The sequence below is a fragment of the Carassius gibelio genome, chromosome B7 (genome assembly GCF_023724105.1).
Source record: "Carassius gibelio isolate Cgi1373 ecotype wild population from Czech Republic chromosome B7, carGib1.2-hapl.c, whole genome shotgun sequence".
Classification (NCBI taxonomy): domain Eukaryota; kingdom Metazoa; phylum Chordata; class Actinopteri; order Cypriniformes; family Cyprinidae; genus Carassius; species Carassius gibelio.
The window spans coordinates 30,615,584-30,635,848 of record NC_068402.1 but is presented as its reverse complement, the minus strand read 5'-3'; the positions used below and the strand labels follow the sequence as shown (position 1 = coordinate 30,635,848).

At 36.3% G+C, this 20,265-nt stretch overlaps 2 protein-coding genes across 3 annotated transcripts in view; both read left to right on the top strand.

The window, feature by feature from the left end:
* ankrd11 (ankyrin repeat domain 11) overlaps nt 1-6,975 on the top strand; it is a 134,772-nt gene extending 127,797 nt beyond the window's left edge. For both annotated transcript variants that reach the window (XM_052561301.1, XM_052561302.1), the window contains 2 exons: nt 60-152; nt 3,043-6,975. In XM_052561301.1, the coding sequence (XP_052417261.1) occupies nt 60-152; nt 3,043-3,228 (279 nt within the window). In that variant the 3' untranslated portion in view covers nt 3,229-6,975. The remainder of the gene's footprint in view (nt 1-59; nt 153-3,042) is intronic.
* A 1,501-nt stretch (nt 6,976-8,476) lies between these two features.
* On the top strand, nt 8,477-20,265 carry slc22a31 (solute carrier family 22 member 31). Its single transcript, XM_052561305.1, has 10 exons — nt 8,477-8,567; nt 9,329-9,918; nt 12,009-12,112; nt 12,454-12,608; nt 14,734-14,902; nt 15,322-15,467; nt 16,456-16,564; nt 17,142-17,356; nt 17,584-17,695; nt 19,050-20,265. The coding sequence occupies exons 1-10, from the start codon at nt 8,492-8,494 to the stop codon at nt 19,480-19,482; spliced, it is 2,109 nt and encodes a 702-aa protein (XP_052417265.1). The 5' UTR covers nt 8,477-8,491; the 3' UTR covers nt 19,483-20,265.

Sequence of the window (20,265 nt, the reverse complement as noted above, 5' to 3'; positions counted from 1 at the left end):
AGATGTTAAAAGCCTTTCAACATAGATTTTCTTACATCTGTAACAAATTGTGTTTTTAGGGGGATGAAAACAAGTCTGTGAGAGACCGCTTTAATGCTCGACAGTTTATCTCCTGGATTCAAGATGTGGATGATAAGTACGACCGCATGAAGGTGAGGAGCATTCTTATGCATCACTCATATGTGGTAAATGTACCCAATACAAGTTCCATTTTTAAAATGGACCTACACTTTTATTGATAGAACTCAACTTGAATGTAGCATTATAACATTTTAAAAAGTATTTAACAGATGCATGAAACTTCCTGAATGGTGGTCTGTCTCATTCTGTCAAAATCTGCAGAACTTCTATGTCAATAATACATTATATTTTTCAGTGGTGTATAAAGTACCTGAAAATCATACTCAAGTAAAAGTTCAGATATCTAACCAGAAAATGACTTTCGAAGAAATTGAAGTCACCGTTAAGAATATTACTTGAGTAAAAGTCTTAAAGTATTTGATATGTATTGCCCTTAAGAACGAAAAGTATTTTTTCAATCTTAAACGTACTTAAGTATTGAAAGTAAAAGTACACGTAAATGCAAAATGGAAAAGAAGCAAATATATATATATATAAAATGTTCATACACAGCTTGACTAGCAAGATTGTGTTCAGTTTTAACTATTTCTTCCATTTTGTATTTTTGGGTAAGAATAAGAAGTACTTCATCATCTGTACTTAGTGTTTTTTATTCCAACATAAGAAAACATTTCTGGAATCTGCATCTGAAATAGCATTTAGGACATGGATTAATCTAAACTGCAGTTACAGATGCATAAATAGGCTTAATGATTTGTTTTTAACATAAAACATTGAATACTGATATTTGAAATAAAACATGGGAAAAAAAGTCAATGTGAAATTAAAACCGTCAGTAGGTGACAGCAAGTGAATGTTAATGAGTGTGTCATTAAGATTCAACCGATTCATTAAAAATATATTTAATTCAGAAACAAAGCATTTGACTGTGTTAAAGAGTGAATCACTGAATCATTTATTCAACCGATTCGTTAAAAAAGCTGATTCATTCAATAAGTAAACTCCATCCATTGCTCAGAGATGCAAAACAGTGCTGTGATCTTTGTTGGGAACTACTTTTGTTGGCAAAGTTGAGCAGAAACAAGCAATATTATGTCTAAAATGTAAGTCACTTATTGCTCTACTGAACTTGTATAAAATTATTATTAAATGTGTTCATGCATCTGCAGAAAAACAGTACTCTTTGTGTGATATAGATTAAGTTAACTAGTATGGGATTAGTATCCCGCCAAATGTATTGCAGTCATAGATCGAAAAATAATAAGCATAAATAAAATATTTAAAAACGTGTGTAAAATAATAACGCAAAAGAAAACAGCGGAGTCATGGATTGAAAAATAATAAGCGTGAATCAAAAATGTAAACACATTTTTAATTATACTGCACAAAACTGAAACATGAATTCTAAATTTTCCAAATCGCAAACAAAATCAGGTTTCCTGCTGATGTTATTTTTTGTGTGCTTGTGGTCTTTCCCCCTTTGCTCTTGTTTCCACATTCTGCACTTGTGTTTCTAAAAGTTGCAGTTAGAGTTTCATGGGCAGGCTTCAGCTTCACCATTGGGCCACAAGTTCTAGATTGACAGCTGCTCCCTATCCAATCAGTCCAAGTCGAGTTTTGTGCGTTGTTATTTTACACGTGTTTTTAAATATTTGACTTTTGCTTATTATTTTTCAGTCTGTGGCTGCAATACATTTGGCGGGATTCTAATCCCATAAACTAGGCCTACATTTAATAATATAAATATAAAAAGCATACAAAAAAAATTTGCTGTCTACAATATAGAATGCCTGGAATATTGAGATTTAATAGACTAATAAATGTGTGTGCATTCTGTGTATGATTCAGTGATATAGACTACTTGATAACATCAGATTGCACATTATTACAACAATATTTACCATATTATCAGAGACGATGCTGTATATCACAAACCCCAGCCTCGACTTGAGTGGAAAAGTGACACGCACTAGTTTGCACATGAGCAAAAGTGTTTTTAGGAGTCTAACTTGCAAACACTAGACCACTGATTCGTCAAACCTGCTTTCCTGCAGTCTGTGTTCTTCTGTCTATTTTGTAGCAAGTAACGAATATACTTAGGGGAAATGTATCGGAGTAAAAGTGTACATTTTATTAGGAAATGTAGTGGAGTAAAAGTTGCCTTTAATATATATATAAACATAAAAACTCAAGTAAAGTACAGATACTCCCAAAAAATACCTAAGTACTGTAACAAAGTATTTTTACTTCGTTACATTACAACACTGATAATTTTTTTTTAGGGCTGTCAGTTTAACTTGTTAATTAGTCATTAAAAAATAATGACACACTGGCCCCGCCCCCAGGCCTGTAAGTCCATACAGTTGACTTGACAAAAGTGATTCAGGGCAACAAACCCATAAATGCAGTTATGCTCCTAAATTTCAAGATATGGGGCAAAAAAAAATTATATCATAAGATAAGCGATACCATATGAGACCGTTATGTGACTGTGACTAATTTCTGAATGAATCTGCATTTTAAAGAATCCAATGGTTTCTGGCAGTTATAGTTTCTTTCTTACTTAAATTTTAAACAGTTTTGGACTTGCATTGTATGAACAAAATATACTGGGAATGTTGCTCAAATTATCTTCTTTTATGTTCCATAGTTTATATTAGGCCATTGTAGCCTAAACAATTATGTATAATAAATTTGATGTTGGATCAAATTAAATATTTATCTCTAAAGCTACTGTTTGTACTTGATACTTTCTCATTTAACACAATAATGGGTTTAAATATTCTTCTCTGGGTAATTCACTGGTAAATTTAATTCACAAATTTAATTGGCACATTTTGTAATTAATTAGATAAAAAATTTGAATCGACTGACAAGCCTTAATTTGTATTTTTGTTTACATTTCTTTTAAGCCTTAAATGTGCAAATATTTTCCTAATTCTAATCTTTATCTTCTGACAGACGTGTTTGCTAATGCGGCAGCAGCACGAGGCGGCTGCTCTGAATGCAGTGCAGAGAATGGAGTGGCAACTCAAGGTACAGGAGCTGGACCCCGCTGGACACAAGTCTCTGTGTGTGAACGAGGTCCCCTCCTTCTATGTGCCAATGGTCGATGTCAACGATGACTTTGTACTGTTGCCTGCGTGACACCGACACACATTCAGACTCTGAGAGTTCGGTCTAACATTATTCATCTGTCAAAGAGACATCAAACAAAGTTCGGTAAGGGCTAGTCAGTTTGAGGAGATTTCTTTGAGGAGAGAAAATATATATTATATAGAAAAAGGTAAATTACAAAACTCATCCTTTTCTGCCTGAGGAGGAACCGCCTTTTTTACGGGAGAAAAAAAAACACAACTTGCACTTTTATCCTCAAGTTTTTATGGTTTTGTTTGGGATTTAAAAAGCAAAACTGCTTTGAACCTTGTCCCTCCTATCTTGGTTTATTTGGGTGAACATATGGGACAGAATTTTTCTCTGTCCCATCCCATACTAAGTTACAACAAACAAGGAGCTTGAGACGGGTTCATCCACCTATGTGCTCCAGAACCAGGGGACAGACAGCACACAGTGGTGGACACAGAACTCCGAACACGGTCAACACCTCGATGTGCAGGCACAAAAAAGACACGCCAGAGTGTGACAGGAGTGCTAACTAACCCTCTACCTGTTTAGACCTGAGTCTATAATGCCTACAGCAGTGGAGAGAGTGGCTTTCCTGCTGTACAGCGCCCCGTGCGGCCCCACGTTCAGGGCAGGAAGCCGCATGCAGCGGGCGGCAGCTCAGTAACAGAGCCGGGAGGAGAGACTGCATTCAGTTTTAGGGCATGAGACCTAGAGTGCCCTCACAAGGTGACAACAGTGCATTTGGTCCCAGATGTTGGATCAGAAGCATGGAGGATGGATGGTCCCTAAGCCAGGTCTGACATGCCTGGATTCAAACAACTGCATAAGGAAAAGACTAAGGAAAGAGCAAATGATACTGTCAAAAATCAACGAGACAAGGACTTAGAAGATTATAGTTTTCTTTTTTTTTTTTTTGGTTTGTCTTTCTTTACTTGGGCATTTCATCGTTCCCTTTCTGAGGAAGTGACTTGAAACACTACAGAGCCAACGTTAGTTTAATGGAAAAAAATACAAAACTGAAAAAAAAAAAAGTATTCCGTAAATGATGTACAGTTTTTATAATCATTAACCAATGTATTCTCGCTGCCTTCTAGATAATTTATTTTGCCACACATTACTGCACAGTTGTAAATAACTTATGTACTGTAACATCACTCAGTTAAGTGTAAAAAATAAATGAATAAAAGTTATCATTGTATGTACAGTTCACTTTCGGGCAGCACTTCCCCCCCACCATACAAACACACCACCCCCGCCAAAAGGTGTACGCATCGTCAGTATTTTCAAGACTTCCATGCAGCGGTCCTTAAGGTTTCTGTCCAAGGCTAGTCAAAGTAAATCTAGATCGTCATCACCACCATCATTAGGAAACACCATTTCTCCTGATTACTCTGTCAGGGCCAGGACCATAGTTTTCAGATGTAGCAGAGTGATTATGGATTTATTTAAAGAATAGCAGAGGTATATTATTCATCGTTTTATTACACAAGTATATATCTTTAAAAAGTATAAACCAAGAAAATGCCTTTATACAGTTAACGTCTCTGATTTCTTCTAAAGCTGCACAAGTCATAGGTTGGAAAGGACGTGATTTGGAGCCTACTTCATTTGGGTCTGTCTAAATAGAAAAGCAAGCAATGAACAGTATAGTACATTTTTGGAATTCATTACCCATCGTACAATTAGAATCATGGAAGTTTTTGTTTTGTGTGTGATGTCACATTCGTTATTAAGACACGAAACTGCGCGTTTCTTTTAATCCCCCTCACATACCCTCTCTTCAGCACTATACAACCGTTCTGAACGATCTTCGCAATTAGGAGTTTGGAAATCAGCATGAAATATCACCCTATTATCTGTAGGTTCCATTCCTGCGGTTTTTTGTTTTTAAATGTTAAATGTTTTTTTTAAATGTTAGGTTTTACAAAAGCAAGGTTCTAAACATTATCTGCAACTAAGAGAAAATGGGTTATTTCATCAGACAAACGTTTTGCATTCCTTCACTCAGTCACTAAGCAATTTTGAATTAGTTGTTAATTTGTGTTAGAAGTAATGTCTTGGCACGCTCCGTTATTAGCAACGTACTGATACGGACTTTTACAGATCACAATAGCATGAAAAAAACACACACACACCTCCGTTCCTGGATTTACTATGTGTATACATGGGCTTTCAGACTGTTTTTCCATATTTAACATTTTTGTGAATCTCCCGTCACAGTATTTTTTTTTTTTATGCACCAATGTCATTTATTCTCTGATTTTGGTTGTACATTTACCATATGAATACATTTTACAGTACATTTAGATGTTTGCATTCATCAGTAAACGGAGGAGACTGAAATGTGTTTTGATATTTTACTCTTTCTCATTACATGCCTGTACTTCAGTGTGAGGTTGTGTGATGTTTGCTTACCCATCCAGGCTAGAGTTTATTTGATATTGTTTCCCATGTAAGGTTGTGAGTCTGTGAAAATCCCACATGACGCAGTTCTGTATGTGTGCATTGAGTCTGGGTGCAACAGGTGTCACTAGTTCCACAGTAATTGTTTTGGATGACTCACGCACGTCCTGGTATTTTGTGAGTACTGTGCAGTGCAAAACAAAATGTCTACAAACAGATAATTAATGATGAGTGCATAGTATGAATAACTTTCTGTTCAGATTCTGTTCACTTTTAGTGCTTTCTTTTGTGGTGGGTGGTTTCTTTAACAAAATCTGGTGTTTTTAGGTGCATTTTTTTCCCCCATGGAACCAAAATAGTGACTTGTTCATCAAATGGTTTGTGTTTATCATCACTAAGCCCCTTTATACCTAGTGTTTACACGATGATATGTGAATTTCCACTGTCCTCTGACCTGTTGAAAATGGTTTGGGTTCCCCCAACTGATTCAGTTTTAAAAGGCTTGAAATTGTGATTTGATAGAAGGTTTAACCTGATTTGCATTTGGGCTTTACTATTTAGCACTCACAAGCCATAAAACCTTTGGACTTTTATTTAATAATCACTCTAAATATACTGTATTGGGACTAACTGACCATAAGATTGGATGACAGAAATCTTACACATGCTTGCCTGTTGACTCTCTGACCTCTGTCTGCAACACATTACCTCTACTAAGTACACAGATTACTGATTATTCCATTTAGTGATGGGATCGATTGTGTTGAGCCACAATTTCAAGCCTTGTTTTAACTATTTTTCCTCATTGTCCACAAATCTAACAGATGATTCTTGAAATGGAGCTAACCTATTTATTATCTTTCTGACACCTGTGGTATGTTTGAGCTGAAGGTCTCTCTCCGCTGTGTAAATTTTCCTCTTGTAATGCGTAAACGAGACGTTGTACATAACTGTAAATAATATTCCAGGACGTTTTGCACCCTCCTCTTTGTACTAGTCTAAACTTGCGTAGAATGTGAGGTTCTAACAGCAACGAGACGTGTCGCGCTTGCTGCCGGTGATGTAACAATGTACCTTTTTTTATTTGTACAATGTAGTTCAATTGTGTACATATTGTTGGAGCAGCTACGGGAGGGGAGGGGTTTGTTGATGCTATCGTCAGTGCTGTCAAAGATCCAGTACTTTCACCTTTAGCTGTGTTGATATCCTGCAATTCAAAAAGCGAGAAACTTAAAAATACAAAAAAAAAAACTTAACGGAGAGGAATAATTCAAAATTGTTATTTTCTACACTTGCATGTACAGAGAGCGTGAGAACTGCTGTTGTTCCTCAGAGATTATGTTCGTAAATAAATTTTTGAAATGACTTTGATTCTGTGTTTTTTTTTTGTTACTGTTTTTTTTTTTGTGAGTTGTAATATGACACATCCGCCACAAGAGGGAACCAATGTGATAGTTTTAGCTCTGTCCAGTCGCTCTTGTAAGATGAAAATGCTTAATGTCTTAACTTTTGAGGATTATTTTTGATATGTAAATGGTAAATAAATTTCATATTTTACATGGCACTCAACAGAGACCGCAGATATGTTGTCAAGATTAGTGTTCATTAACACCATACCGTAAGAGGTCATGAGGTGTTGTCACAATTTGAACTATTAACATAATGAAATACAAAAACATAAAAATAAATAATGAACAATATCTCATTAATTAATAAATGTGATTAAGTAAATAATAAATTATTTAGTTACTGTTGTCCCCTCCAGCAACACATAATACTAGAAATTGCGCAGAGCAAGCATGCAAAATAGACTATTAATAGTAACAGGGTATAACTTAACTGGAACTGTGTCAAGTCACAAGGTGATTCAGCTTTGACCAGACAGTGACTCTCATCTGCTGGTACACTGAGCTGTAACTAGGTGAAGTGAGTGTTGTGTCCTGATCTGCAGAAATAAAAGGATTGTTCATCGAATCAGACTGAAGCCACCAGTGTTTGTGCAGCCATGTTGCTATTCAGGACAGACCAAGAGAGTCACTGACTGGCAGCCAAAACCTTGACCCACAGTCAGCTTATCTGCAGCATATCAGTTGCACAAATGGATTTGGATTTACATTTAGTAATTTAGCAGATGCTTTTATATAAAGTGACTTACAAATGAGGACAATGGAAGAAATCAAAATCAACAGAAGAGCAAAGATATGCAAGTGCTATAATAAGTCTTAACATGCAGCAAAGTTTTATTTTTATTATTATATAATAAAAAGAAAACCGATAGAATAGAAAAAGAATAGAGCAAGCTAGAGGCCTTTTTTGCTTATGTTAATTATATAATAAAAAGAAAAACAGAATACAAAAAGTGTTTTTGTGTGTGTGTGTGTTTAAGGATACTTGTATTAGTGCTGTCAGAGTTTATTTGCGATTAATCCCTTCCAAAATAAACATTTTTGTTTACATAATATGTGTGCGTACTGTGTATATTTATTATGGACTATATCTGGACTTTTGGTAGTTCCTGGGATAGCAAAGTCCACTAAAGGAGGCAGAGCTTTTTCACATTTGGCTCCCAAACTCTGGAATAGCCTTCCTGATAATGTTCGGGGTTCAGACACACTCTCTCTGTTTAAATCTAGATTAAAAACACATCTCTTTCGCCAAACATTCGAATAATGCATCTCATAATTTTGGACTGCAGTTATATCGGATCAAAAGTGCATTATTATGCTTTAGCTTGAGTTAAACTAATTCATTTTACTTTGTTGGAACAGTAGCTACGCTAATGATGTCTCCATTTGTTTCTCTGTTTTGACACGTGATTTACATCCCATGGTAACTAGGACTTACACAAGCTCCAGTCTGGATCCAGAACACCTGAGAAGAGATGATGCTGACCCTCAGAGGACCTCAGATGATGCTAACCCTGAATCAACAAACCGAACTAACAGATATTGCTACAAGTGTGATTGCATCATATAATAATTTCTGTTAATAGTGTTCGTCTGTTTGATTACGTCTTTAATTGATTTTTCCAAAAATTCCTGCCATATGCACATAAACTGACAGTCACCACTTATAAGCTACTACTAAATATTGTAGAAAAAAAACTTAATTTTCTGTAAAGTTGCTTTGTAATGATTTGTATCGTAAAAAGCGCTATACAAATAAACTTCAATTGAATTTAAAATGTATTTATAAATACACAGTATATATATATATATAAAAAAAATGTATTTACACGTATTTTTACGTATTTATTTCATATAATTGTTAGTATATATAAATATATCTAATATATAAACAACATATTTTTCTAAAATATATACATGCATATGTGTGTATTTATACTGTATACACATAATAAATATATTGATGATCAGTCAGGAGGGTCACATTCACATTAGTTGTCTAAGGATTATGTTTTTTGATGGTCGATCTAAGAGAGTAGGACGGCTGACGTCCGAAATGATATGATACATCACATTTTTTTTTAAAAAAAAATGTGTTTTATATATATATATATATATATATATATATATATATATATATATATATATATATATATATATATATATATATATATATATATATATATATATAAACAATTGACGCTCTAACACTTGCACTCTCTATTCGTTTTCTAACTGCTTGTATTCTTTAACAAATAAAGCCTCTAACACTAGCCTTCTCTATTATTTTTCTATTCTATTTAATTTTCTAGCTGACCCCTGTATAATCAGCCAAAGAACACTTTTGAGCGATAACTCAAAAGAATCAGTGAATCGGATCTATGAGCCGCTTCCGAATGAACCGAACTTCCATGTGTTCCTTGGCTCTCAAACCTCCGTCAGTTCATTCCTCAGCACTACAAGGGGCAATGTCTTTGAGAAACAACTGTTTCCGTCGATAAGGACTACAGTTATGGAATTTGAAACTAAAATCTACCCTCAGATTGGTGGATATGGGAGATACAACCGGATTATAACGCTTTTCAGCTGGTTTCCAAACTTTGCGGTGTCGCTGAATCTCTTCAGTGATGTTTTCTTCACGCTCGTTCCCGAGTCTTACCACTGCAAACCTGATCTGGCGTTACTGCCGCCGTCTTCTCTTCTCGGAAACCTCTCCAGACAAGCGTACCTCAACCTCAGCATCCCGTGGCTGAAGGGGTCTGGGTTCAGTCACTGTGAACTTTACAAATACCCGCTGAACACGAGCAACTACACGGAGAGCGAGCCGAGGGACGTGGTGCCGTGCACCAGAGGATGGGAGTACGGCAAACCCGCCGGACTACACAACAATTTAGTGACCGAGGTCAGTATGCAAACACAGCAAAGCCAGCAGTCCACTCGAGCATTCAGACGAGACTTGTATGAAATCACTTGCTTTGTGAGTTTCCTATAGTCGAGTCTAGTCGAGTGTGGTGTTATTTGCCTTTTTTTTCGCGTTTTATGCATTCTTTGTGATCATTATTAATTTGTACATTTGTTTTATTTTATTTTAGGGAAGTATCCAAAAAGTGACACTGGGGGGTAGTTTGTGAGGCTTCTGTTTTGGGGTCACATTTGTACCCAGAAGTGGGATAAACCTGACAAAATCCTCCAAAACCATATTTTCGTGATGTTTAAAAAAACAAAATCAGTTCAAGAGATTTCAAATTGTTTAAAACAATTTAAGTGTTTTTTTGTTTTTGTTTTTGTTTTTGTTTCTGTTAGAGGTGTGGGTTTGAGTATATAATTTATAACTAGCTGTATACAAAAATAGAACTGTTCCTGTCACTTTCACACTTTCGATAGCGAAGTAAAAGTGTGTGCTTCCATAAGCCTCCTAAATGTAAATACTTATTATAATTCATATAAAATCTGCTAGGCTGATCCATCTATATTAGCTGTGACCATCGTGGTCTAGTTAAAGTCCATGTATCAGAACATGACTCTGGAGCACAGAACCAGTCATAAATGGCAATAGCCAAAAATACATTGTTTGAGTCAAGATCATCAGTTTTTATTTTATGCCAAAAATCATTAGGATATTAAGTAAAGATATACTGTAAATTTCCTACTGTAAATATATCAGAACTTAATTTTTGATTAGGAACATGCATTGCTAAGAACATAATTGGGACCACTTTAAAGGCAATTTCTCTTAATATTTAGATTTTCTTCTTATTTTCTACTTATTTTTTTTTTTTTTTTGCATCTTCAGATTCTAGATTTTCAAATATAGTAGTCAATATTTAAAGTGGATCAGAACAGTTTCGTCAAAGTTGTCCTAAGACAAGAACGCATCTTGGTTTTAGGACAATTTTGATGAAATGTTTTGATCCACTTCAAATATTGACTAGTGCAGTTGTATCTCGGACAAATATTGTCCTTTCCTAACAAATCGTACATCAATGTAAAGCTTATTTATTCAGCTGTCAGATGATGTATTCATCTTGATTGAAAAAAAATGTAGCTTTATGACTGGCTCACATATGGGTTGTACATGTTCGAAAGAACAGCTTTTCTTTTTGTTAATGTTGACCACCCATTTGGTTAAGAATATTGTGATTTCATTACAGTGAAGTCATGAGATGAAATGTTTATTCAGGGATTAGAAAATGCTGTGATCCTCATCATTAAAAGCCCAGGGAGCAGTGGTGAATAAGTCCTTGTTGGGTTCCTGTTCCACAGGAGGTACATAGCTGGAGCTTTTTGTGTGACCTTGGCTAGCAGTTTGTTTCCTTTTCCATGCTTAGGAAAAAAAAGCTTTTATGTGGAATTTTTTAGGAAGATCCATGTGAAAGCAGAATGAGGTAGAGAAAGTTTGTGAGACTAGAGTAGCATGGCTTCACATTAGCTGTAATGTAATAATAGACGTTGATCATATAATAGGATAGAAAGAAAGCAGCATTTACACATCCTCAGCCTACCTCAGATTCCAAATTTAAAAACCGGAGCATTTAAATATTTCTTTGATTTCAGTTTTCCAATACATTTGATTAACATCAGCATAGTGATAAATGATGGTGTGCACTTTGAAAGATAAAAACATGTTTTATTATCCTACTGTAATATCCAACTCAAGCATCTTCTGATGGTTAGAGCTGGGTTTACATAGTTTCTAGTTTGTTTTCTCATTATTACTGCTGGTTATTGATAGTCAATACCTGGTCCACAATAGCCCATATAGTTGATCAGCTGACTTTAACCTTCCAGAGCATCTTGGGCTGGAAAACAACCTTGAATGAGCATTAAACCAGCTTCCATATTGCAGGATTGGTATGGTAGCATATTTACCACACTGCCCTGCTGGGGAAAAACAAGTCATGCCAGTTTGCAGTGGTTTGGTTTGTTTCCCCCTGAATTATTTCTCTAAGACAATTGAACTGAAGTGTATATCTTTCCTCTTCATGCTGACAGTGGGACTTGGTGTGCGCTGACCACTGGAAGATTCCTCTCCAACACATATGTTTCATGACAGGCTGGACCCTGGGCTATATACTCCTCGGCACTATATGTGACTGGTGAGTCTCCCTAACTTATCATTACTTTGTGTTGTATTCATTGTTTTCGAAAATGCTTGTACTTAAAATGCACAAGCTTAATTGCATTACATGCTAAATATCAAAAAGAAAATGAATGATGCTAGAAAGTTTTTGCAATAAACTTCTAAATCACTGTCAAGGTGATCATTAGCGAAATGAAGTCAGTCAGTTCTCCTCAAGATCACAGTGCCCTAGCAGAATATCTGCAAATGTAATCAGTTCAAATTGTTGTCTGGATAACTTCAGCTGAATGTCATGCACCGCTCTTGTTTGAGCGTGTCAGACGTGCTGATGTTCTGTGTGTTTGTGTGTTGTCTCAGGTTGGGTCGTCGCTGTGTTCTGCTGCTCTCAGTGGTTCTCTCGGGCTTGCTGGGAATCATGTCTTGTCTTTCTAACAGTCCTTCTGTGTTCCCATTTCTTCGACTCTGCCAAGGCTCGACATTAGCCGGAGTGTTTTTGTCTTCTTATATTGCACGCAAGTATTCTCCATCATTTGACCTCTTTAAGTATGCAACCGATAAGACATTGATAAGACACAAAACGATGTCTGCTGTACACAAGTGGCTCTGCAATGTACATGTTTTGCAAGGGACATTGAATAGATTTGGCTAGGCAAAAATATTTGGTTTTAAAGGAATATTTAAGTATACAAGTTACTTAAATAATATAATATAATATAATATAATATAATTTTTATTACATTATTTACAAACACACACTTTCACCCAAAGTTTGAATACATTTGACTGAATGTATTCATCTTAATATGGTAGCCAAATATAAAATCTCCATACATGCGAATTTCATTCTAAAACTAAGTAAAGTGAAGATAAAGCAGCCAACAGTTGTCCAGCAAATTATTCTAAAATGTGGACAGTAAAAATATGTAGAGTAGACATTTGACTGTAGTGTGTGTGTGTGTGTGTTTATATGATATAATCATGTTCCTGAAAGGTTTTGCGAGATCAGCCCTTCAGACTTGTTCAATAGTGCACTTCTGATAAGGAGTGTGTTATTGCTTGATGTCGGGTTTGGAAGGGCAACAGGAGGAATGTTCGGTGGGGTTTCTCCGTCTGCGGGGGAGGGGTGAAGCGATCGACAGGGAACAGCCGTCTCACGAACACACTGTTCAAACCCTAACTACTCTCTCTGTTACGTCACGTTCTGAGTGATCTACTGAGGAAAGTTCAGGGTGTTTTGTCTACTGTGTCTTTGTTCTGTGTTTTTGTCTTATCATTGCAGAAGTGAGAGAGTAAACATGAAGTGTCTATCGGACAAGATCTACTTTCTGTTCTTTCCACTGTCCGGGTTTTTTTCCCACACTTCCTGTGATTGTTATATGAGTGTTTATGTGCATGTTGACTGTTAGCCAGAGTGCTCTTTCCGACATGAAAGCCCCTTTAGTGTGCTGTCAGGGTTGTGCTGTCTCTAAAGAGGAACTGGAGGAAGCTGGATGTAAACACAGCCACATACACAATCTTTTCTGCTTTTATTATGTCATGTGAAATGTCAAGGCACAACTACTCATTCTAGATCATTACTGTTGTCCAAATTTTAGAATAAGAGTGTTGTAAGAGTTTCCATGTATACTGGCCTCTGGATGTTTTTCCTTCACTTTATTTATTTTTAACAAAGAAATGTGTAAACTACTGGCAAAAAATGCTCACCAAGGCTGCATTTATTTTATCAAAAATACAGTAAAAGCTGTAATATTGTGAAATATTATTACTGTTTAAAAGAACTGTTTTCTGTTTTAAAATATTTTACATTGTAATTTATTTCTGTGATGCAAAGCTGAATTTTGAGCAGCTATTATTAATGTCTTCGGTGTAACACGAGTCTTCAGCTGCTTATATTGTGCTTATACCAGCAAGAATTCAAATTATTCATTAAAGACACATTCAATTGGTCAGAAGTGACAGTGAAGCTATTTCTTGCAAAAGCAGTTTCAACATTGATAATAAGGACCATTATAAATAAGCAAGCACCAATAATAAATGATAATACTTGAGGACCAAATCAGAATAATTTCTGAAGGATCGTGTGAGACTGAAGACTGGAGTAATGGCTGTAAATTCAGCTTTGCAGGAATAATTTATTTATTAATACTATTATTTTAAATTGTAATAATATTTCACAAGATCACTTTTTCTACTCTTTTTTTTTTTTTTAAATCAAATAAATGCATCTTTAATGAGCATGAGGCTCTTTTTTAACAACATAAAAAAAATCCTTATTATTCCTGTATTGTGTAAATTCACAATTGATATTGGTCTACAGTTATTGTAAAATATTCAAGATCAGAACAATTATAAATTCAGTCAAATGTATCCAAAATCCAATATGGACAATTTCAAAAGAGTGAAGAGTAGTTTGATTGGGCTATTGTGCTGCAAGACTTTAGGAAAAATCATTGGATAGAGGACATGGGGACTTCCTGTTATGTACGAGTCTGTAGGAAAAGACTGACCTTTTTCTAGAGTTAAGGTCACGCTCACCAATAATTCTCTTTAATACTTTCCTTGACATACCAAATTCACACATTAACTTTCACAATTTTGTCTCTCATTCTCCCTCTTTGTTTTTTCTACATGGTTCAGGACTGGAGTGGTGTGACCCCCCTCACAGACTCATGGTGTCCATGGTCAGTGGCTTCTTTGCCGTGTTTGCAGAGCTCCTGTTGCCAGGGTTTGCCGTGCTTTGCCGTGATTGGCCTGTACTTCAGGCTGTTGCCACACTGCCCCTGCTGCTACTCCTTTCCTATTGGTGGTGAGTCAGATATATGCTGTGGTCTTCATGTCCTTCAGTCTCTCACGATCTTTTGTACACGTTTCAATTCACTACAGACATTTGGCTGAAAATGAGTCGGTACTAAGCTCAGCGTATTTAATGATTTGTTATAACCATTTGATCCACTGGATAGCTGCCGAGTTCAGATTAAAGTGCATCCTATGATAAAGCTATTTTTCCCTTATGTCATGTGAGATGTAAACATGAGTAAGCCTTTACAGAACATTTAGTGTATTGTTCTTTCACTCAAAAAGCTATTATAATATTTACATCAAGCCCATAGGATCACCAACATTAAGACAGATTAATAACTTAAGACCAAGCATCTATAATAAAATGATTGTTTGTAACGTGTGTTTGTGTGTTTGTGTGTGTGTGTGTTGCGAATGTGGCAACAGCTGTGCTTCAGTGTTCCCAGAATCTCCTCGTTGGCTCATCGCCACATCTCAGATTCCTCAAGCAAAGAAATGTCTCCAGTCTTTTTCAGCACGAAATGGCGTGTGTGTTAGTGATGAGCTCTACCCCGCTGAAACACTGCTGTCAGGTAAAAATCTCAGCATTACAAACATCAGCTACTGACCTAAGAAGTGCTTTAATCAGTAAAAGTTTAGATTATTTCACCCTCTGATTCCAGATTTGCAAATGATTGCTTCTCAGCCCAATATTGTCCTATCCCAACAAACCATAGGGCCTGTCCTAAACTCACACTTGCAGCATTTGCACTTGTTTCTTAAGTATTTCCTCTACTAAGTCTAAGTGTTCAAACGGACGTTAAGACCTCAAGTGTGTGCAGAACTTTTGATTATGTGATGGGAAACACAACATGATCATGTTTTTACAAAATTTTATTTACTTTGAGTTTCCCTCAGATTTTGGCACAAATCCTGAACCTGTTCAAGGGTCACTATTGGTAACTAATATCATAAATACATATTCATTACGTGCGTAGCCTCAAAATACTGCTTTTAGAGGTAAAGTGTCTGCTAGATGACTAAATATAATGTAAATGGACACTGAGCTTTGGTATTTAGCCGACAATGTGTATTTAGTTCCTGTCATGTTCACGCAAGCGTGCGTACTGGGACAGAGCCATAGAGGAGACTCGGACATACACATACAGATTTTTGGAGCATCTGTCTTGCCAAATGAGTCATGTCTTAATTAAAACACCCCATTTATAAAAATAGAACAAAATAAATCAGAAGTTTGCATGCAGACTTCATGGAAAATTACTACCCAACAGTCAGTGCATCACCAGAATGTAGTTTTGAGGACCCATGTCCCGAGGATGGCATCTGAGAGATGGTCAGAGATATTTATGGCATGCAGTAATGATAGCCTGCTCACTGGCTGAATTACATTACAGCAAATCATGGATAGTGAATAGAGCTATTTAGGGTGTTTAATCTGAAAGAATTGAGCACAGAGAATGTTTTGTTTGGAATGTGCTGGTCAGGTGTTCCTGGAAAAAACTGATAGAATTCTTCACTCTTTAACCCTCTACTTTACATTCTCTCGGTCTTCTTCTGTAGAGATAGATGAGGTGTTCCCTGAACACATCCAGCCAGAGTATCATCACGTTGTCGAGCTGCGTCACACCAGAGTCATCTGGAAGAACTGCCTCATCTTGGGCTTCACTCTGTAAGTTACACTAGAAAATGTGGCTGCAAGACAATCACAAACTTCAATTACACATTAAAGTATGAAATATGAAAAAAGCTGTGGAAATCTAGACCCATCATTCATCGCTGTTTTTGGAAATAAGCGAATCGGCACAAACTCCTCCATTCTGTGGGCAGAATATTAACCGAAAAAACACAAACTCTTCAAAAATATAGCTCATTTTGGGAAAGGCTCATTTTGCTCTTGCAGTTAATGCAAATCCTGTGCAACTGGGTACACTTCTAACAATAAATGAGCAAAATCCTGCATTCAATATTGTGTGTTAGATTATATTTTGTAAATCTTGTTTGAATTTAATTTCAGCATTTACTAATACATCAATAAAACTGACAGTTTTATGGGTTAATATTACTTAATGGACCTGAGCTAAAATGAACTAAAAGCAAACGGTTTGTATTATCTAACATCAACAAAGATGAATAAATTCTGTAACAAATGTATTTCTCATTGACAGTTAATGCATTAACCAAAGTTAAGTTGTGAAGTGTTATTTCATTTAGATTCAAGTATAAACTGTTTTCCTTGTCGTCCTCAGCTTCATTGGCACAGGAATCCAGTACTGCTTCACACGTAACCTGCATATCTACTCGCCACACTTCTACTTCAGCTATTTTCTGCGTGTGCTGACCGGAGCTCTGGCCTGCATCTTCCTGTGTGTGTCTGTGGACCGCTTTGGCCGCAGGGGGATGCTGCTGCTGGCAGCCATAGTCACGGGGCTGTCTTCACTGCTGCTGCTGGCCCTCACGCAATGTAAGATCCTCTTCAAGCGTGACACAAAGACATGTGCTGTTATAGGAGCTAGGGGGGAAACTAGACTTCCCTTATAACTTAAAATCAAAGAAGTTATGGCATGCATGCTTTATTGAAAAGGCAATCACAACAAGCTCAGTGAAAATGTGGAAAGCTTTTGTATCTGTCCTATGGTTTTTGGTTTGTATTTGTTTTCCTGAGTCTCAGTCTCTACTGTCTTGTTTCAGACCTGCGTGGAGGGCTTGTTCTGGTTCTGTCTGTGGTGGGTCTCCTCTCGTCTCAGGCTTTGGCCATGCTCAGTGTGTTCTTTGGCAGTGAAGTCATGCCAACTGTTGTCCGGTAATCTAAAACAGTTACTACATACATCTGTGGCATGTTACACAAATGTAATGCATTGATATAATGTAGAGAATTTAGTTTAGGTTTGCAGTCTCTTAGTCTCAGGTTAGTTTATGATGATAAACAACAATTAAACCAACTCGAAAATCCAGAGGGTAGGAAAACAAAAACATATGGAAACTAAAACATATGTATTTATTTATTCAGTCTTCCGCCAAGGAATGTAGTTCTCAAGCAATGTTTAGCGGAATGGTTTTCAAGCCACACAAGTGTAGTAATACTGCAGTCATTCTGATATAATGAGGTCATAGGGAGTGTTTTACAACCGCTTCGAATGCAGCTTAGCCAACTATCTGAAGTATAAAAATGATTTTAGCCTGTAAACTCCATACTATGTTAAAAATAATAGTGCTGTGGCAGGTAAGTAGCAAAAAAAAAAACATTATGAAATGTGACAAAACAAACACACAGAGTTACAGAGATTAGATTTGCAGCGTTGCAAAATAAGTAAAAAAAAAAAGAGAGTGATAAAACCTGTTCAAAAGAACTGATTAAGCTTTTTTGTTTGTTTGTTTTTGAAAATATTATGCTCACCAATGCTGAATTTATTTGATAAAAATTACACTAAAAACGGTTATATTGTGAAATATTATTACATTATTATTACAGTTTATTTTATTATTTTGGAATATTAAAAAATGTGGTTTATTCATGTGATGGCAAAGCTAAATATTCAGAAGCCATACTCCAGTCTTCAGTGTCACATGATTCTTCAGAAATCATTCTAATATTGTGATTTGGTGTTCAAGAAACAATTTTTATTATCAATGATTTAAAACATTTTTGCTGTGTCCTATTGTTTGTGGAAACTTGACACACCACTATTGAAATGATCAGGTAAGAAAAAAATATATAAGAATACTTTTATTCTGCAAAGAAATATTAAATTGACCAAAAGTTAAATTTATGATATTACAAAAGGCTTTTATTTCAAATAAATGTTCTTTTTACCTTTCATCAAAGAATCCCTAAAAAATGTATCACATTTTTGCTAAAATATTACCAGTTTCTAACATTGATAATAATGAGAACCATTACTAATAATTAAAGGTTAAGTTATTAATATCAAAATTGAATGATTTCTGAAGGATCATGTGATGCTGAAAATTCCACTTCAACATCACAAGAATAAATAAGATGTTAAAATATATATATATAATTTTTATAGATATATTTTTTTTTTAACTTTTACATTGTAATAATATTTCAAAATATTACTTTTTTACTGTATGTTTGATCAAATAAATGAAGAGTCTTCTTTTTAAAAAGCTTAATAATTCCATGTCTCTCTCAGCGGTGGTACACTGGGTCTGATCATGGCCGCAGGCTGCGTGGGAATGGCTGCTTCTTCTCTAATGGAGCTGCAGAATAACGGCGGCTATTTCCTGCATCACGTGATCTTTGCCTCCTTCGCTGTCCTCTCTGTCCTGTGCATCATGCTGCTGCCAGAGAGCAAATACAAACCTCTGCCAGACTCGCTTAAAGACGGAGAGCGGCAAAGACGTCCTCCTCTCTTCCTCTCACGCATCAGCCGGGACAACCCACCCTTACTCCGCACACAGCCACACAGCGCCGAGTACAACCGGGACAATTACTCCCGCCTCGTCACTGCCACCAAAAAGATGCTCACCAAAGATGCTCTGCCGTACAAGATCTCCATTTCGCCACAAGCGCCTCTTCTGGCCAGTAATGGCACTGCTCCAGACGCCAATAACGACTCGTCCTAGCATTTCACCAAAGCTGTTTTAACACGCAGGACCTCATCTCATCGCATGGCAAGTTTGGCCACTGCGTCTTTTCCCAGGGAAGACGTCGTCTTGGTGCTTAAAATGTGGAGTATGTTGAGTATCTGGTTGATGAATGGTGAAGTTTTCAGTTTGTTGTGACTTTGTAAATGTATTTTGTATTGGTTAGGAATCCCAGCTCTATGCACAGATGTTGCTGGGAGACTCTGTCCATAATTTATGAGCTTAAACATCATGTCTCTCCTTTTATGTTTGAGTGAAGTTTACTTTTTAGTATCATGTCCACTAACAGTCACCTGAGAGCCATCGCCTGTCCACTTAGTGGGCACATCTCATGTCTCTCATTAGTGTAGTCCTGTGACAAAAGCATAAAAGCTTACTTAACCTCACCGACTGGTGGTTCTCTGAGGGCTGCTAAAAAGTCCACTCAGTATCATAGTTTTATTTCCTCCGAGTGGAATGAATGGCTCTCGATGACGTCAGGATCACTTGGGAAATGTCTTCTCTTTGTAATGTTGGAATGTGATTTTATTTCTCAATATCCCTTGTGAAGATTTGTGGCATCACATTCCTATCTTTCTGCTTTTGTGTTTTGTCTGCATGTCAAGTTGTGTTTTTTCATGTGTCAAGCTGAGCGAGAACTGAACCAGACCTGACAAAGCAAGGGAACTGTTTTTGTCATCGTTTTTGCTTTTCTATGTCTGTTGTTATTTGTTATTCTCTATGTTTGAAATGGAAATAAACTGTTTACTGTTCCAAGCTGAA